This window comes from Danio aesculapii, chromosome 13 (genome assembly GCF_903798145.1).
Source record: "Danio aesculapii chromosome 13, fDanAes4.1, whole genome shotgun sequence".
In the NCBI taxonomy this organism is placed as follows: domain Eukaryota; kingdom Metazoa; phylum Chordata; class Actinopteri; order Cypriniformes; family Danionidae; genus Danio; species Danio aesculapii.
In genome coordinates, this window is record NC_079447.1 from 16851444 (window position 1) to 16869808 (window position 18365).

The following is an 18365-nucleotide window of genomic DNA, read 5'->3' on the forward strand; positions in this document are numbered from 1 at the left end:
GTGAAGCATGCCCAGGCCTCGTTGGCGAACCCTGAAAGCTGCGTGCACTGCCAGGCAATGCCGATGAGGATTTTGGAGAGGAGGCTTCGAGTGGCGACATCTTCCAAGGACGATCCGGTTCTCTCTGCCGTTCTGTTGTCAGCTAATGATGCCAAATCCTCTCCTCCTTGCTTTGTGGGGGGATATCATGGAGTTAGAATACCCCGAGTATAAGCCGCTGTTCGACCAGCAGCTACTGACGGGTGGTGATGAGATGGAAGGGGATGAGGAGGAGGATGATGAGACGCCTCTGAGATGAGCCAGACGATGAGGAGGAGGATGTCATCCTCCCTTCTTCCCACGCATCCAGGCCGGCTAGCATGCAGAGCGGTGAGGTGGCGTCGACGGTGGTGGATTGCGACCTCACAGAGGTTGGCGTGGCATGGCCTGTAACTCCTGGTCATCCAGGAGTTAAATGGGATGTGTATGATGTGCGCTCCCAGCGCTCCCCCATCAAAACAACTGCTTCTTGCTCTCCCAGATTGCATCACGGAGATGAAGCGGTCATAGGATAACCCTTTATCAACCGCGTGCCCTTCAAGGGTTACTAGTCGCTCAATGCGAGCGAAATGAAGGGGCTGGGGCTCTCTAACCCTCCAGTGGTCGAGCAGATGGTGGCTCTTCACCTGCATCCAAACAGGCGGGCTGCTGTCTCATTGGTCACACCGTTCCTCCCTAGTAAGATGGAATGCTTCATTGCTTCCATGTACCAGAATATATATAAATCTTCAGCGCTAACAGTGAGGGCTTTGAACGTCACTTCATTGCTGATGGCCTATCATGCCGAATAATTGAAGGAGCTTGGCACGCAGCTGAACACCGACAATCCAAACCCGGCGGTCTGGGAAGAGATCTGTAACATAACAGACCTCAATCTGAGCGCCTCACGTGGGGCGGTGCAAAGCTCCGGCCGTACCATGGCTCTCGCTGTTGCGGGCGAGCAATCGCTGTGGCCTAATCTCTCGAGTATCGGGGACAGGGAAAAAACTGATTATCTCGACACTCCCGTAGACTCGAGTGGTCTATTCGGTCAGTCGGTCGCTTCGATGAGGCAAAGATGCGACCTTAAGAAGAAGGACGAGGAAACTTTTGACCTCTGCTTGCCTCGTAAAAAGCCATCACGTCCTCCTGTTCCTGCTGCTCGGCCCATTCCTCCAACGCAGGGCAGAAAATTTGTTAAAGTGTCCAGACTGCCTAAACCCCACAGCACAGAGCAGAAGATGCTTGCTTTCATATAAGCATCTATCCAGCACACAGGAAATATCTCAGGTTTTCCTTGAACGAAGTGTTCAAATTTGTTACTCTTCCATTCGGGCTTAGTCTAGCTTTGCAGGTGTTCAGCAGATGCATGGAAGCAGCGCTGTCTTCGCTGAGACACAAGGGTGTACGCATATCAACTTACCTGGACGATTATCTGATATGCACTCGCTCATGCGAGCGCGGAGCGGGATGCAGAGACTCTTTTGTCTCATCTCACAAAGCTGGGACTCAGAATCAACAACGGCAAACGTTCGGTCTATGCCTGATGCATTTTCACAAAGGAAACCTGGTGTTGTTCAGAACCTGTCTCCGTCTGATGGGCATGATGGCTTCATCTCTGTCTGTGATCCCGCTGGGTTTATTAAAGATGAGAGATTTTCAGCATTGGATTACCGCGAAGCGCCTGTGCCCTTCCAGGCACCTCGCGCGGCGTGCGGATATCCACGAAGTGCGTGATGGCTCTCCACCACTGGAAAAACCCCTGCATATTCCGATCAGGGGCTCCGCTGGGGAGTGTGTCTCTGAGAAAAGTTGTCATTATGAACGCATCTCTAACGGGATGGGGAGCCGTATTTCAGGGCAGATCGTAAACGGTCGTTGGATGCACCTAGGGTTCCTTCAACGCGCTCACTGTACGACCTGAAATGGCTTGTGTTTGAGGACTGGTGCACTAATGAAGGGCTTATCCATTTCCAGTGTTCGGTGAGGGATATTCTCTGCTTTTTACAAAGCTTACTGGATAATGGAAGAGCGTTCTCTACCATTAAAGTTTACCTGGCTGCTATTTCCGCCTGCCATGTGGGGTTCGAAGGGGTTTCAGCGGGACGGCACCCCCTTACATGCCGTTTTATAAAAGGAGTGAAGTTCGTGATACCATCGGTGAAACGGCTGGTCCCGTCATGGGATCAGTCTCTAGTTCTGGGCGCTTTAACTCGGGCCCTATGCCAACCTCTGGAGGATATTGCTATTAAGCTCCTATCACTGAAGATGGCCCTACTACTCGCTCTAGTCTCAGCTAAGCGAGCGAGTGAGCTGCATGCTTTGTCGGTGCATCAAGCGTGCATGGATTTTAGCCAGGATGATGACAGGGTTACACTGCTACCAAATCCGGTATTCGTTCCCAAGGTCAGGGATTCTGCTTATAACTGTTCTGCTTTGGAGATGCATGCCTTTTATCCTCCTCCTCTTTTGTCAGCAGAGGAGAGAAAATTGCACAGTTTGTGTCCCGTACGGGCATTATGCCTTTACACAGCTGCCTCCTGACCAATCAGAGCACCCAGGGCCATCCGGCCGATCAAGAAAGAACATCAGCTTTCAGATAAATCAGCGCAGGTATGGCTCATGAAGAGCACATCAGCTACCTGATAAATCAGCGCACGTACGGCCACCTGACCAACCAGAGGACCCAGGGTACAACTGACCAGTCGGAGAACACAAGGCAACCTTACCGATCAGAGCACCCTGGCACTGTGTCCTAACTTCGCACGATAAGGCGCCGCGACACGCAATAAAAAGCTATACTTTCGGAGTTAAAATGAGTTTTTGTGTGCTAACCATCATGATGATGCGTTGAGGTTTCGATTTTAGACACCGCTTCTATTTCTGCGGCATCACGGCAGAACACAGGATTAAGCTGCGTCACATGTTTTGTAAGGGCGCGGTATTAGGCAATCAGTGCACACAGCTGCCTCCTGACCAATCAAGAGCACGACAGCTACCTGATAAATCAGCGCAATCTGGTTCATGAAAACCAGGGGCTTCTCCTCCTGCTGCGCAATGCAGTTTGCTCCTGCATCATTCGCTCTAGAGCCTCGTCAAGAGGGTAAATTATGGTGGACATCACCTACTGAAACACACACACCTGCTGAGAAAAAAAACACAAACCCATCAACATCACGCCATCTTACAGAGCTCACCATAAATGAACTGAACTACTTTGTGGTCAACATAATAATAAAACTTTAACAAGTTAGAAAAAAACAGAGGATGAGTAAATGATGACTGTATTTTCATTTTGGAGTGAACTGTCCCTTTACTGTTTTAATTGACTAGCCTTTCGTTAGATTTCGTTTTGTTTTTGATTGCAAAGTATGGCTGCACGATATTGGAAAAAATCTGACATTTAGTTTTTCCACAATAAATATTGCAGCATGTTTGTTACAAAACTTGAAAACGACTATTTGGAAAGAATTTATTCAATCAAATTGATTGGGATAATTCTGTAGGGAAGTTAATTATAGTTAAACTGTAATAAATTAAAAACATAGATCTAGAAAAGAGAATTAAAATAAGTTAAGTAAGTGATAGAGAAGCATGATAAACAGTGTTTTATGGATTTCAGGGCAGTCAAATAGTATTCAGGTACAGGGTTTAAAAAAAATCTAATGTAAAATAACACCACTAGCATGTACTGTATAAATAATTCTGTAAAATACAAGGTTACAAATGATAAATGGTAAACTTTCTTTTCACTTTCAACTAAATGCATTTAGCAGAAAAATGCATGAAAGGAGAGAACATCCAGCGAGTGAACTAGAGAGTGACATGCTGCTAGGCATTTGGTGTGAATGCAACATTGGACATGCCATCAACGCTAATGTGTATTTCAAATTTGCAGTGTGTATATGATGCATCTCCACTGTTGGTTGTGATATTAAAAAGTTAATCCAAGTGTGCATCGCAGGATCTGCACTGTGAAATCAGGATTGTAGTTGAGTAGGAGTTAAAAACACACATGCCTGTGCAGTTATTGCAAAGTTTAACCATAAAGCTATCAAAAAAAAGTATAATTTGTTATAAGGACTTTGAGGTTGTACCCATTTCAAGACAGTTTAAAGCATTCAGGCACAGAAAATGAACATTTTAGTAACTTCAGTATAAATGCAATGAATATTAATCAGTGTTATTCATTCTTTCATTTTCTTTTCGGCTTAGTCCCTTTATTAATCCGGGGTCGCCACAGTGGAATGAACCGCCAACTTATCCAGTACGTTTTATGCCCTTCCAGCCACAACCCATCTCTGGGAAACATCCACAAACACTCATTTACCCTCATGCACTACAAACTCCACACAGAAACGCCAACTGACCCAGCCAAGGCTCGAACCAGCGAACTTTTTGTTCTGAGGCGACAGCACTACCTACTGTGCCACTGCGCACTGCGTACAAAACTGTAGAGAGTGACAAAATAGCAAAAATAAATAAACAAATACATGGACATGTAAAAGGAATGAACAGCCAACCATTCCAGCATATGTTTTACGCGGCGGATGCCCTTCCAGCTTCAACCCATTCTGGGAAACACTCATCCATTCACACACACACACACACACACACAAACACTATGGCCAATTTAGTTTATTCATCACCTATAGCGCATGTGTTTGGACTATGGGGAAACCCGGAGCACCCGGAGGAATCCCATGAGAACACAGGGAGAAAATGCAAACTCCACACAGAAATGCTAACTGGCCCAGCCAAGAGTCGAGTCAACCAGCAACCTTTTTGCTGTGAGGTGACAGTGCTAACCACTGAGCCACCAGGTACAGTAATTCAATAATAAAAACAATTCAATAAAATTAATCATTAATTTTTTATACCGACAAAATTCAATAAGAAAATATAAAAACTGAAGTAGATCAAAATTAAAGACTTAAAATGTGAGCATTAATACATATCACAAAACCAACAAGAAAATATTAAAAGATCACCTTAAAAAAAACACCAATCAAGACTGCACAATTATATGGTGTCATGGCTTGGCAATCAAAATGTTTTTACAATGGAAGTCAAAGAGGCAAAAAAAAAAAAAACACAACAAAAGGGTAGCCCAGACTATATTGTTGAGTTTGTAAAAAATTCCAAAGCATTTTACTAAAATATGTGTCAAAATAGGATTTGTGGCTAAAAGTCATTCCATTTACTGAAACTGAGAAAGTTGTGGCCTAATCAAAAACACCCTATATACCTAAGTATAATAGGCATGGACTGGTATAAGATAACCTGGATAAAAGTATCGCGGTTTCACGGTATTGTGGTTACGGCTCTAAAATATATTCTTTTTAAATGTCTGGGTAAAAAACAGCAACTTTTTACCTCTTTGAAAACAATATATTTTATTTTTTGAAAGATTTAATATATTTTGGAGGAATAAACATGTCAGGCTAAATAAATCAAATGAATCATTGACTTCTGCTGTCTTCATTTGTTTCAAAAACACAGATTTCTTTACCATTTAAAATGGCATATTTGGATATTTTCTGCTAGAGATACTGTTGACCTAAAAAATAAACAAACAAAAAAGTAAATTAAAATCTTACACTTACCTTAGGAATGGTATTACAGAAAATTTTGGAGGTTTTAAAAACTTGACTTTTCTAAACCGCGGTGTACCTTGAAAACGGTTATTGTCCCATGCCTAATGTATAAGCCTTCAGGCTATCAATGCAGACTCCACAGTTACTAACTGCAGCCTGGAAAAATCTGGAGGAATCTGGAGAAATCCATCAAGGTCACCCGCAACATCACCGCATCATCAATTGGAGAAAAGTTCGTTTTATTTTCACACATTCAGACTTTCTCCTTAATAATATCGTTTCAGAAAAGTATTGTTTGCAAACTCTAATAGTGAAATCATATTAGCAGCCAATGACTATCAACGTACAACATGATTTACAGTCAAACAAACAGTGCTGTTGTTTTGAATTCATACTTACATGTTATTTCAGACCGAATATTCAAATTACCATGGTAAACAATATAGGGAGCATGTCACAAGTGGTCACTGAACAAATATACAAATATAAAACAACTTAACTACTCAACTCAATATTGAAGTGTGCAATGTCAGAATTTCTGGAAGGATCTAGCCAAATAAATATATTAGTAAAAAGACAAAACTTAGTTATTATTTTACATTACAAGATATTATTTTTATTATGAAAACAAATACAACAAATGTCTTGAATATATTGTTAATCTCTTTATTTTATTGGCAAACAGAAATTTGCTAAATCATCTCCCACATTAACAGTTTTTTGTATCGAGTTTGACTTTATTTCTACTGTGAAATTGTTAAAAAGCCAAAAATTTGAGATATGTATCAATTATTATGACACTTTTTGATTCCCCTGTCAATTCTTAAAACCATTAGATGTAGAAGTGCTGTACACTATGTGTAATTAATTTTTTTGTTTTTTTTACCATTGTTATTTTAGTTTTTTATATTTCATATTTTATATTGTGTTGTATGCTTGTTCCTGATGGTTATGCAGTAAAAAAATAATGATAAATAAAAAACGCTGCAATGTCAGTGACCACGTCACGACGTAGTTACCGAATCTAATTTTAAACCGCTGCTGAACTGTTCGCAAGAGCCGACTCTCTCAAGTGACTCGTTATCCAATCACTGCAGTGCAGAGTGAAAGAGCACCGGTGGTGTCCGGTAGGCGGCAGTGGCGGGTGAGCAGGATCCCCGGCAGCGTTAGAGGAAGCAGGCGGAGTTTACAGTCTTTAGGAGGGTTTTAGCTGTTCTGGAATAAAAGTGAAACTTTTCCGACATCATGAACGGATCTGCACACAGCGCGCCAAGTGATGTTGAATTCACGCTGAAAAGAGGCCCGGCCGGTAAGTTTGTCTCTGTCCTCTGATCTCCTGCACTGTTGGAGCCGCTGAATCGGTTCTGTCCGGCGGTTCCGTGCTGCTGTTCGGCCCGATCCGCTCCAGCGGTAAACCCTGGTCTAACATGCGCCGTGAAGACAGACAGAAAACGCGGATCCGAAAGTGCTCTTCAATCGAGCAGGTCATGTTATCTAGAGACGTTTGTGTGTTCATGAAAGCCAAAGTTCACTCCAGATAAGAAAATGAAAGATTTATTGCACAAACAGCGTTATAGATTAAAATATACACACTCGCACACAGTGTCTGTACACCTGATGAGTGTTGTTGAAGTTTTTCAGCAGTAACGGATCTGATTCTAGTCCATTAGTTCACATTCAGTTGACTGTTGACTTTGATTAAACTCTTATGTAATGTGTTGGTGTGTGTGTGTGTGACCTCTGCGGGGTCATGGACTCAACTGAACTGACTCCTCTGGACTTTGACTTATTTTGAATAAATGGTTTGATTGTAAAACCAATAATAGACACATCATGCGTCATCATCAACATTGTGGGATCAATTCAGTGTTTAATTGATTCCAGACCCGCCCCTTTAAAAATAAACCCACTTTACAGTACTGGAAAGATTGTGTCCTTTTTTATAATAAACGAGATTCTGGATTTATATAATGTTTAACATGATTATGATCATACATTAAAAATCAGGTCAAGACTGTCCACCTGCGTACACTGACTGTGCAATGCATGACTGTGCTAAAATTGGAGCTTGTTTCTTAACACTCTTATCTGCCAAACATATTCAGCTTATTGTTGTGTACATTAATTTAATATTAAAGTCACTATAATATGAAAATAATTTTGTTTAATTAAATCTCGCCATGTTTAATATGGAGGTCAAGATCTCTGTCACTGCTTTATATTATTATGACATTAAATACAGTTTGATCGGTTTCTTACAAAATACATAAAAGAGAAAAGCTGAGGAATTTGTTTATTGAACTGCAACTTTATACCCAACAACCCTTTTATAAAGTATTTATCTATTGCATAACTCAACAGTTATAGCAGTTTTCATTTCTTATATTGTACATTAAAATGTAATTTTTTACGGTGATGTTTTCTGAGTCTATGTTTCTGTCTTTAGGAGATGGTTCACCCAAAAATGAAACTTTGCTTTGCTTAATTTACTAAGAATAATTTTATAGAAGATTGTTTTTAGCTGAAACTGGTCCTTGGTTACACATAAAATACAAGTCACTCACTGCCAACATATACAGGCAAAACAGAAAGAGTGACTGTGACTCCTGGTGCCTCATGAAGACATGACATTTTTTGCAACAATATTACCTTTAAAGGTCCCATGAAATAAAGTGTTTTAGATGTTAGTATCAGTATTGTTAGTTTTTAGGATATCTAGTAGCTAGTGTGCTCCAAAACAATGAGAAAATTTGTGTTAAGAAGATATAAATCTGATATAAACATGTAAAGCTTGTAGTTTGTCACTTCCGCCTAAATCAATTAAGAGTTTTATTCTCGTCACCTCATACTTCAGTTTCTATTCAAATCATGACCAATCAAATGCTTTCTAGAGTCTGACATGCCCCGCCCCCTTTAAGATGCTTCACATTTGATTCACTTGAGCTCAACCACTCTCACTGGCAGAGCGTGATAAAACAAATGCTATTGGCTGTTTTTAAGGGGAGGAGCTACACTATGTCCCACCTTCTCTTCGTGTTTTGGTTGAAATTACGTCAAACATTGAATAAAAAATGCACATTTCTTATTACCTTTATTACATAGCCTCATAAAACCGGCCCTGAACATGTTTATGACAATCTGAAGTGCAAAAGCTTTGATGCATAATAAGGTGTACAGCAATAAATCTTATTAAGAAATAAATCAGTATGGTACTTTTGTTTATCCTTGATGCTGAAACCTGTATAGAAAGTTTTAGATAAAGCTCACACTCCAGACCACTTTGAACTGTTTGCAGAGACTGAGTTAATGTTGAGAGTGTTGTAAATAATGTTCAGTTTCTTGCACGGACTGATCATTTTGCTTCACAGGACAACACTTTCAATTCAATTCAATTCACCTTTATTTGTATAGCGCTTATACAATGTAGATTGTGTCAAAGCAGCTTCACATAAAAGGTCACAGTAAATAGGAACAGTGTAGTTCAGTTTGTAGTGTTCAAGTTCAGTTCAGTTTAGCTCAGTTCAGTGTGGTTCAGTGTCCAGTGTCCATCGATGCGCAGCTCTACAGATCCTGAACCATGCAAGCCAGTGGCGACAGCGGAGAGGGAAAAAAAACTTCACTAAAGGCGGAAGTGAAGAAAAAAAACCTTGAGAGAAACCAGACTCAGTTGGGCACAACCATTTTAATTTCTCCGCTGGCCAAACGTCTTGTGCAGAGCTGCAGTCTCAGTCAACACATTGACTACGTTTACATGGACATCAGTAATGGAATTATTTGCCTTAATCTGAATAAGACAATAACATGATTAAGGTGTTTACATGAGTTGCTTTGTGAAGGTTCATTTTATGATCCTGTTTTACATGTTATAGCACATAGTTCAACTAACGCCATCGCGTCACCACACGATCCACGTTTCCTCCGGAGTTTCATGTAATTTCAGGTGTTTCGTTTTTAACTTGTCAACTTTAACTGCAGTCTGGCACTTTCACTTTCATTCTGGAACATTTCATGCATGTCCCCCATGACAAACGAGATATTGGATGCGAGGAACTGCTGGAAGAGTGTAGTTTAAATGGATTTTGATACCGCATCCCGTATGTGACAAAAAACTTCAGCATTTCACGATGCAGGTGTCTGTGATCCTTCACTGACTCGGTAGGTGCAGAGATTAGTGTCAAACAGCTGTGTGTGTATGGACTGTCCGGTTGCAAAATGGGGCGAAAATCCTTCTCGACGGTAATAGTTTAAGGTGTTTACATGTCTGTACTGCACTTAAAAAAATAATGCAACTAAAATCGGCAAACTCCACATATCTTAATTAGGTTTCTATTTAGTTCGATTATGATCTTAATCTGATTAAGTTAATCAAAAATCGCTGTTTACATGGTAGACTCTTAATCAGAGTATTATCTTAAAGAGCCCATATTATACATGAAATAGGGTCATATTTAGGTTGTAAGGGTCTCCAACAACAGTCTAATATGCATGCAAGGTCATAAAACACTTTGATGGTCTTATAACCTGCATTTATTTTTACCTAATTATCCCAACGACTCCCATATGAATCGTTCAGCGATTCATTTGTTCCCAACCCCCTCCTCAGCGCGAAGCTAATCTGCGCTGATTGGACCGATGACAGCCTGCTGCGATTGGTCGACAGTGACAGGCTTCAGCACGAGACAGAGTGAAATGCCCAGCTGGTAATCAACTATATAAAAGTAGTCACAGTGCACACGCGCTTCATAGTGTAAGGCTTTTTTCACACACACACAACCCTCCTCAGAAGAACTGGGGAGATCGACGCGAGTCTCTCTCTCTCCCTCTCCCTCTCTCTCTCTCACACACACACACAACGCTCCTCAGAAGAACTAGGGAAAGCGACGCGAGTCTCTCTCTCACACACACACACACACACACAACGCTCCTCAGAAAAACTAGGGAAAGCGACGCGAGTCTCTCTCTCTCACACACACACACACAACGCTCCTCAGAAGAACTAGGGAAAGCGACGCGAGTCTCTCTCTCTCTCTCTCTCTCTCTCTCTCTCTCTCTCACACACACACACACACACACACACACAACGCTCCTCAGAAGAACTAGGGAAAGTGACACGAGTCTCCTGTCTCCTAGCTTACGATCGATCGCCATAGCAACGACAAACGGCAGTGGAACGCGAGCTCACAAAAGCCTTTAACGTTAAATCCGTAAACAATGCGGCACGCGTCACGTTTTTAACGTGGCTTACATGTGATAAGAGAATATAAAGAGTAACCGCGTGTACTGTACCAGGTTAACAACTCATCTTTGGGTAGAGACTGTCAATATTATCCATCTGAGCACAGCGTGACTTCATTCGACCGGCGGCGTCTGTGTGTGTGTGTCTAGTGTTTTTTCTGTGTTAGTGGGCGGGGCCGCAGGTTTCAAATCTCCCTGGTTTGCGCGCGTAACTACTGGCGAGGCTTGTGTTTCGTGGCTGCGTCATCGCGAAACACCTAATGACTCGTTATCAAGGCGACTCGTTTGAAGCACTATGAGTCGACTCTTTTATAGATGAATCAATAGTTTTAAACACTGTACACTTACAGATTTAAGCCTTAGCTGGATATTTCACTTCACTTAGAGCTGTGTTACACACTACATGGAAGGGCATTTTCAAAAACCCATAATATGGGCTCTTTAATCGTATTAAAGTTGGATTACTGGTGTCCATGTAAACGTACTAAATGTGTCATTTCGAGTCTTGGTTATTCATTTAGTTTTGCCTGTCTATTAGGGCTGGGCGATTAATCTAAAAATAATCGAAATCAACATTCAGAATCTGTAATCGATCTACTTTTTCCATGTCAATTTTTTTAAATTACTTTCCCTACCATGTGTGGAGTCACGTGACCCCACTCTGTTAAGGCGGACTTATGTTATGATTTTATACTTATTCTGATATTGTATTTCTGCCAAGGGCACGAGTACAGTACGGCACAGTCTTCGCATACCTGCACACCTCTCAAAAAAATGTTCTTACATGTCACAGCATCGTGTAGCTCAGGCTTTGTGATTGGTCGGTTTGCTAGCGGTGACAACGGTGGGTGGCGCAGAGAGCTGTGCTTTAGGCAATGTGTGTTTTAATTTCTGTTGTTCAGCGTTGGTGTTCAATAGATAATCATAGATAGTAGATGGTAAGTAGTGTGTTTTCAATTATTTTAAAATCAAGTAGTCTACCCTACTTTTGAAAAATCTCTCTTAATACTACTAATCTAATATGTGAGCATATTTACCATACAAAACTTGTCAGTGAACTTTGAGGGCAAAACCATAAAATAAATAAATAAATAATCGTTCATTAATCATAATCAAGTTAAAGTGTTTTATTAATCGAGATTTAGATTTTAGGCCAAATCGCCAAGCCCTACTGTTTCGTTATTTTTTACTCTCAAAGTGCTGCTAGCCATTGACCTGCGTTTTCTGAATCAGCGCATGATTTCAACTTTATTTGTTTACTTGTTCAAAAGTCACTGACATCTTGACTGGTCTGAGGGCGAGTAAATAAACAGCAGATTTTCATTTTTGGTTGAACTGTCCCTTCAAAGGAACTCTCTACTTAAAAAAACTGACTTTTACCACCTAGAAAATAGCAACCTTTAATTTTCCATCATCTTAGAACACAATGTAACAACAGAAGTCATGCTTTAAAATGACCAGAGTTTAGTCAGTTTTCCTTTTAAAGTGACATGCTAATGGTCTAATCTGATTCAATGCATTATGCTAAGCTAAAAATGCTATTGCCAGATCCAGCTGTATAGATTCAAAAATGGTAAAACTCAACCGTTTAAAGGTCCCGTGAAGTGTTTTGAAATGTTTATTTTTATTCAATGTTTGATGTAATTTCAAACGAAACCTAAAGAGAGCATCTGACATGGTGTAGCCCCTCCCCTTTTTAAGAAACTGCCAATAGCGTTTTCCTTTATCACCGCTCTGCCAGTGAGAGTGGTTGAGCTCAAGTGAATCAAATGTGCAGTGTCTTAAAGGGGGCGGGGCATGTCAGATAATAGAGAGCATTTGATTGGTCAAGATTTGATGAGAAGGTGAAGTATGAGGTGATATGAATAAAACCATTGAACTATTTAGGTTTGAGTGAAAAACTACAAGCCTTACGTGTTTATATGTGTTTTACATTTTCTAAAAGTGAATTTTGTCAGTGTTTTTGAGTACACTAGCTTTAAATCATCCTTAAAACTAACAATACTGATACTAACATCTAAAAAACTTGATTTTAATTTCATGGGACCTTTAACTGTTGCAGTAAAGTTGTCAAATGAGACTATATTCAAAAATAGTGACGTGTTGCTTTAAGAAATGATGTGCAGCTGGGATCATGTCAGTTTGTGTACCTTTAGAAATCAGATTAAGGCCTTCAGAACATTTGTCAGGCTCTATTTAATCATGTCAGTAGTTTGTGCTGTGTTTAACGTCATCTTTTCTCTGCCAGGTCTGGGGTTTAATATAGTGGGTGGAGTGGACCAGCAGTACATGATGAATGATAGTGGGATCTATGTGGCAAAAATCAAAGAAAATGGAGCGGCTGCGCTGGATGGACGTCTGCAGGAGGGAGACAAAATTCTTGCGGTAAAACCACTACATGGCTAACAAATGACTAATGCATAATGCTTGAATATGGTCCATATACTTAACTGTGAATCAATACCGCCACTTCACTGTACAGCAGTGCAACTGGACATGAGCGATTTACTGGAAATCAATGCTGACTGTATTCCTGTGAACGGCCCTATTCCACTTTAGTGCACAGCCTCTGAATAACCATGCAACTTCAGCATTACACACTGCTTTTATGTGATTGTGTTATCCTGAAAGAAATATATGGGGCGCAGAAATGTTCTATAATGTACATTTGGGAGTTAATAAGAAGTCTTTAATGGTTTGGCACACCAGTCTTACATTTTCTATTCAAAATCTGTGATATCTACTATATTATATTTAAGCAACTATTATTCTTGCATTATGTATGTAGCTATAGATAAAGGTATGAGTTTAAGTTAGATAATAACATTTTCCTTTTATTTATTTTTTTGAATAAACAGTAATTTAGAGCATTTATTTTTAGTAAATGACAATTGGGAAGAACAAATGTTTTGATATGTTGTGACTGAAAATCAGGGTTATTCCTCCAAAATATTGATTTCTATTATGAACTCCTGAAAGTTAAAGCTTTGCTGTTGTATTGTCTAAAAATGAATGTAAACATGTTTGAAATATTCTGGTTATTATATGTATATAGTGCTCAGCATATATGAATATATATTTATCCATTTCTCAGTGAATGTAGGTCATATATTTTGGTGTGTTTGAACAAAACAGATTTATCAAATGGATATATTGATCAAAATGATATTTTAGTCACAGAACATTTTTAGAAATAGAAAGATAATACAATTAAATTCATGCAAAATATTGCAAAAAAATTACAAACTACAAAATTTCAACAATTTTATATATATGTTTTTGTTTCTCTTGATTTTTTTTTTAAATTATTGTTTATTTATTTTAAAATTTTATGTATTATTTTTCCCTAACATAAATTTGGGCTGCGAAACTTTGGACTGTTATCATAAGTTATTTTGTTAGATGAGCTCCAGATTTGGCTTCAGTACTGACTAATCTAATCTAATGTAAATGCACAAATAGAATATTGTAAAGCATCTTATAAAAAATATTAATTTATATGGGAGGTTTGTGAGGGGTGTACTCGTATATGATGAGGTCTGTGTGGGTGTGGCGACCCCATGTATATATGTATATATATTATACATATGCACACACACACACACACACACACACACACACACACAGTTGAAGTCAGAATTATTAGCCCCCGTTTATTATTTCTTTTCTTCCCCAATTTCTGTTTAACGGAGAGAACATTTCTAAACATAAAAGTTTTAATAACTCATTTCTAATAACTGATTTATTTTATTTTTGCCATGATGTAAATATAAAAATAGTAAATATTTGACTAGATATTTTTCAAGACAATTCTATACAGTTTAAAGTAACATTTAAAGGCTTAATTAGGTTAATTAGGCAGGTTAGGGTAATTAGGCAAGTTATTGTATAACGATGGTTTGTTCTGTAGACAATTGAAAAATATATAGCTTAAAGGGGCTAATAATTTTGAGTTTAAAATGGTGTTTAAAAAATTAAAAACTGCTTTTATTCTAGCTGAAATAAAACTTTCTTCAGAAGAAAAAATATTATCAGACATACTGTGAAAATGTCTTTGCTCTGTTAAACATCATCTGGCAAATATTTAAAAAAGAAAGAAAATTTCAAAGAGGGAATAATAATTGTGACTTCAACTGTATATATAAAAATACGCAGTATTCACCTTAATCTTCATGAGCGGGCGCAGCCATTTGAATCTTTTTGGCTCGAGACTTCCAGTCTCATTCACGTCCATTCTTTTTAGACGTTAAAAACAGCTTGTTATGCTACTTGATGTTGCAAACTTAAATTATTTTGCTTTTGTCTGTATAGTCATGAACACACTGTTTGTTTGTAGAGCAAGTGGTGTTTTTTTTTGCCATTTATTATTTCTAGTCATTTCTCCTAATTGAATCGGAAGTTCTAAAACGATCACAAAAACAAGCGCACTTCCACATTGAAGAATAAGGTCAATAATTAATGATTTACCAAATGCTTTTTTGTTTTTACACATTTTTCTAATGAAATAATTAATTATTCCAAAAGAAAGGATTTTAAAGTATTCAACAAACTAAACATCAATGTATTTTATGCTTCAGTTTCAAAAGATTATGTTTCTTTATATGACTACTGATATGAAGATGTATCAAGTGTACGTTCTGCCTTTGTGTAGATAAATGGCAGAAAGCTGGACAATCTGTCTCACGGTGCAGCAGTGGAGCTGTTTCGCTCTGCAGGAGAGGACGTACATCTCTGCATTCAGCAGCGAGTAAGTAAAGCCAGCTGAAGATCCTGCTGTACATCACAACACTGAGAACTGTCAATAAATGAAGCACATCTGTTTCTGTCCACAGCCTGTCCTGCAGAACGGCCCCACCAGCTCTCGAGCCGACGGAGAGTCTTCCTCTGCTTTGGGCACATGGACACTGTTTGCTGTAGTCACTCTGGCCGTTGTGACAGCCAGTTTCATCTCTTACAAGCGCTTTCATCCCCGAGGGCCCCGGGGCCCATTTTAACTCATCACATTTTACAGACTAAAGCTTCTCTTTATTTTTTTCTTAGTTTTTCCCGAACTGTTCTGCTGAGGGCCCAAAAACATTAACATGGAGGGGAAAAAAATGGAAGTCCAGTTAATGGAGGGAGAATTTTTGTTAATTGATTATTCCATGAGATGACGACACACACATGTAGCTGTAACATGTTTTCACAATTCATTCGGTGATGATCATTGGCGTTCACCCAGAATCCCCAGCATGCCCGACGATGACATTGTACGGTTAAATGAGGGATCTGGACGGATGAGCACTGTGTTTGAATGGGAAGTCTCCGTAAAGTGAACTAGACAGAAGGACTGCAGGCGGGAGATGGAGGCCGAGGTGGAGCAGCAGACAGACCCGCAGAGGAACGATTTTATTCTTTCAGAGCGCTGGAATGAGCCTGAGGTATAACAGATTATACTTGAGGTTTTCTCAGGTACCTGCTTGTGCAAGAGTATGTTTTAAAGTATGCATGATGTGGGTTAATTCTGTCTCTTTTTTTATTCTTTAATTTCTCACTCATCCATGTTTGAACATGCTTTTCCATGGCTGTGGAAGTAGTGCTGGGGCAGAGGTTTGGTATCTTTATTTGCAATCAGCACTAGGCCTTGTATTGTATCTTCTATTCCTCCTTCAGGGAAAAAACTAGAGGTTGCACTAATTAGAATTCACAATCAGAATGGAAAAATAGATTTATTGTTGATGTTGTATATGGCTTGTGTTTGTGGAATTGTCTCGTACATTAATGTTTTTTGCACCTCTCTTAGCTCGTGCCTTTTGCCACGTTGATCTGCTGGTCTCAGTGCTGCTCTCTGTCTGCAAGTTGAGGACCGGCAGCTCCTGCTGTTTCTGACTGTAACGTCTGCTCTGTACATTACAAATGTGTTTTTGTGTTGACAACAGGGTTCTTCTGTAGGTCTGTGTGGATCAATCCAAATGTAAAGTCTTCATTCATGAAATGCTCATTCACGTTTCACTGTTTAAATAATGTTGCATTCACATGCATTGTGCATTGAATAAATCATTTGTTTGAAACAAACCTTTAGGATTTCAATGCTTTCCGGTGTTTGAAATTTGTGTACAGTTCATTTCTTTTCGGCTTAATCTCTTTATTATTCTGGGGTCACCACAGCGGAATGAACCGCCAACTTATCCAGCATACGTTTTACAGAGCGGATGCCCTTCTAGCTGCAACCCATCACTGGGAAACATCCATACACACTCATTCACACACATGCAGTACGGATAATTTAGGTTGCCCAATTCACCTATAGCAGCGGTTCATTCCGCTGTGGTGACCCCAGATCAATAAAGGGACTAAGCCGAAAAGAAAATGGATGAATTCAGCTGTAGCACGTGTCTTTGGACTTGTGGGGGAAACTGGAGCACCCGGAGGAAACCTACGCCATGCAAACTCCACACAGAAATGCCAGCTGACCCAGCCGAGGCTTGAACCAATGACCTTCTTGCTGTGAGGCAACAGCACTACCTACTGCGACACCATGCAGCCAAATTGGTATATAATCCTCAATCAACCTTTTTTTTTTTCACAAATACAAAAGAAAACCTAACAAACTACACATGGTTTTAGTAGTAAACAAATGGTAATCAATATGCCAAAAATATATTATTACATTAATAAAATCATGGTTAACTAAGGAGTAAAAATCTTTCAAATGTGCTTGCACTTTACATACACAAATGCTATTTTTATCTTTTGTACAGTTAAAAATGTTTTTAACGTTATTGTTTTCCAGTTTGCATTAGCTTAGGTTAGTAAGTGAGATTAGAAACCATGTTGTCATAAGTTACTTGATGTTTATTAAATTAAACATATGGTATTGTTTTTCCATTGTTATGTCTGAGGGGGTAATCTGAGGTCTGTTCAGTAATATTTTACCATAATTTCCTCAGTAAAACATTACTAATATTTCCATGGGATTAACATATAACGAACTGAACATAAAAAGTATACATTTCTGTAGTGTTTTTGTTTATGTTGCGCCAGATTCATAAATTAATATTTGCCAAACTGACTGAAATATGTATTAATTCAAACAGTTCACTCGTGCTGTGTTGCACACCGAAAATAGGATATTTTATTAGACAGAAACACAATAAGTTTGGACAAGTTTCAGTTGAAGCCACAAATAAAAACAACTTCTAATTTCTTCGTCGACGATGTAAGCTACTTATTCTGGAGGTAAAGACGTTTATCTAGCACAGTAGGCTACTTTAAAATCGTATTAAATCATGTTTTCTTTTTTTTGTCTCATTTTTCTGTTTGATAAGAGGATGGAAACGCATCTGTTTAGCGACTAAAACCAATGATTAGAAACCAGAAGCAGCTGAATAACTGTCTTCACCTCACCTTCACTGCCCCCTTCAGGTTTTCACAGGCAAGGAAACACTATCACCGGACACTTTACTTGGTACACCTTACTTAGTTGCTGCTGATTTATACATTTGCAGGCTGTTCATCCGTAAAGTGATAATAATA

At 39.3% G+C, this 18365-nt stretch overlaps 1 protein-coding gene across 1 annotated transcript; it reads left to right on the forward strand.

The window, feature by feature from the left end:
* The first annotated feature begins 6757 nt into the window (after positions 1 to 6757).
* Positions 6758 to 16904, forward strand: synj2bp (synaptojanin 2 binding protein). The gene is made up of 4 exons (XM_056471046.1): positions 6758 to 6924; positions 13099 to 13235; positions 15502 to 15597; positions 15683 to 16904. The coding sequence occupies exons 1-4, from the start codon at positions 6861 to 6863 to the stop codon at positions 15842 to 15844; spliced, it is 459 nt and encodes a 152-aa protein (XP_056327021.1). The 5' UTR covers positions 6758 to 6860; the 3' UTR covers positions 15845 to 16904.
* The last annotated feature ends 1461 nt before the right edge of the window (positions 16905 to 18365 follow it).

Coding starts and splice junctions, on each gene's coding strand:
- synj2bp (XM_056471046.1), top strand. CDS start 6,861: ATGAACGGATCTGCACACAGCGCGCCAAGTGATGTTGAATTCACGCTG. Junction 6,925..13,098: donor GCTGAAAAGAGGCCCGGCCG/GTAAGTTTGTCT, acceptor TTTCTCTGCCAG/GTCTGGGGTTTAATATAGTG. Junction 15,598..15,682: donor ATCTCTGCATTCAGCAGCGA/GTAAGTAAAGCC, acceptor TTCTGTCCACAG/CCTGTCCTGCAGAACGGCCC.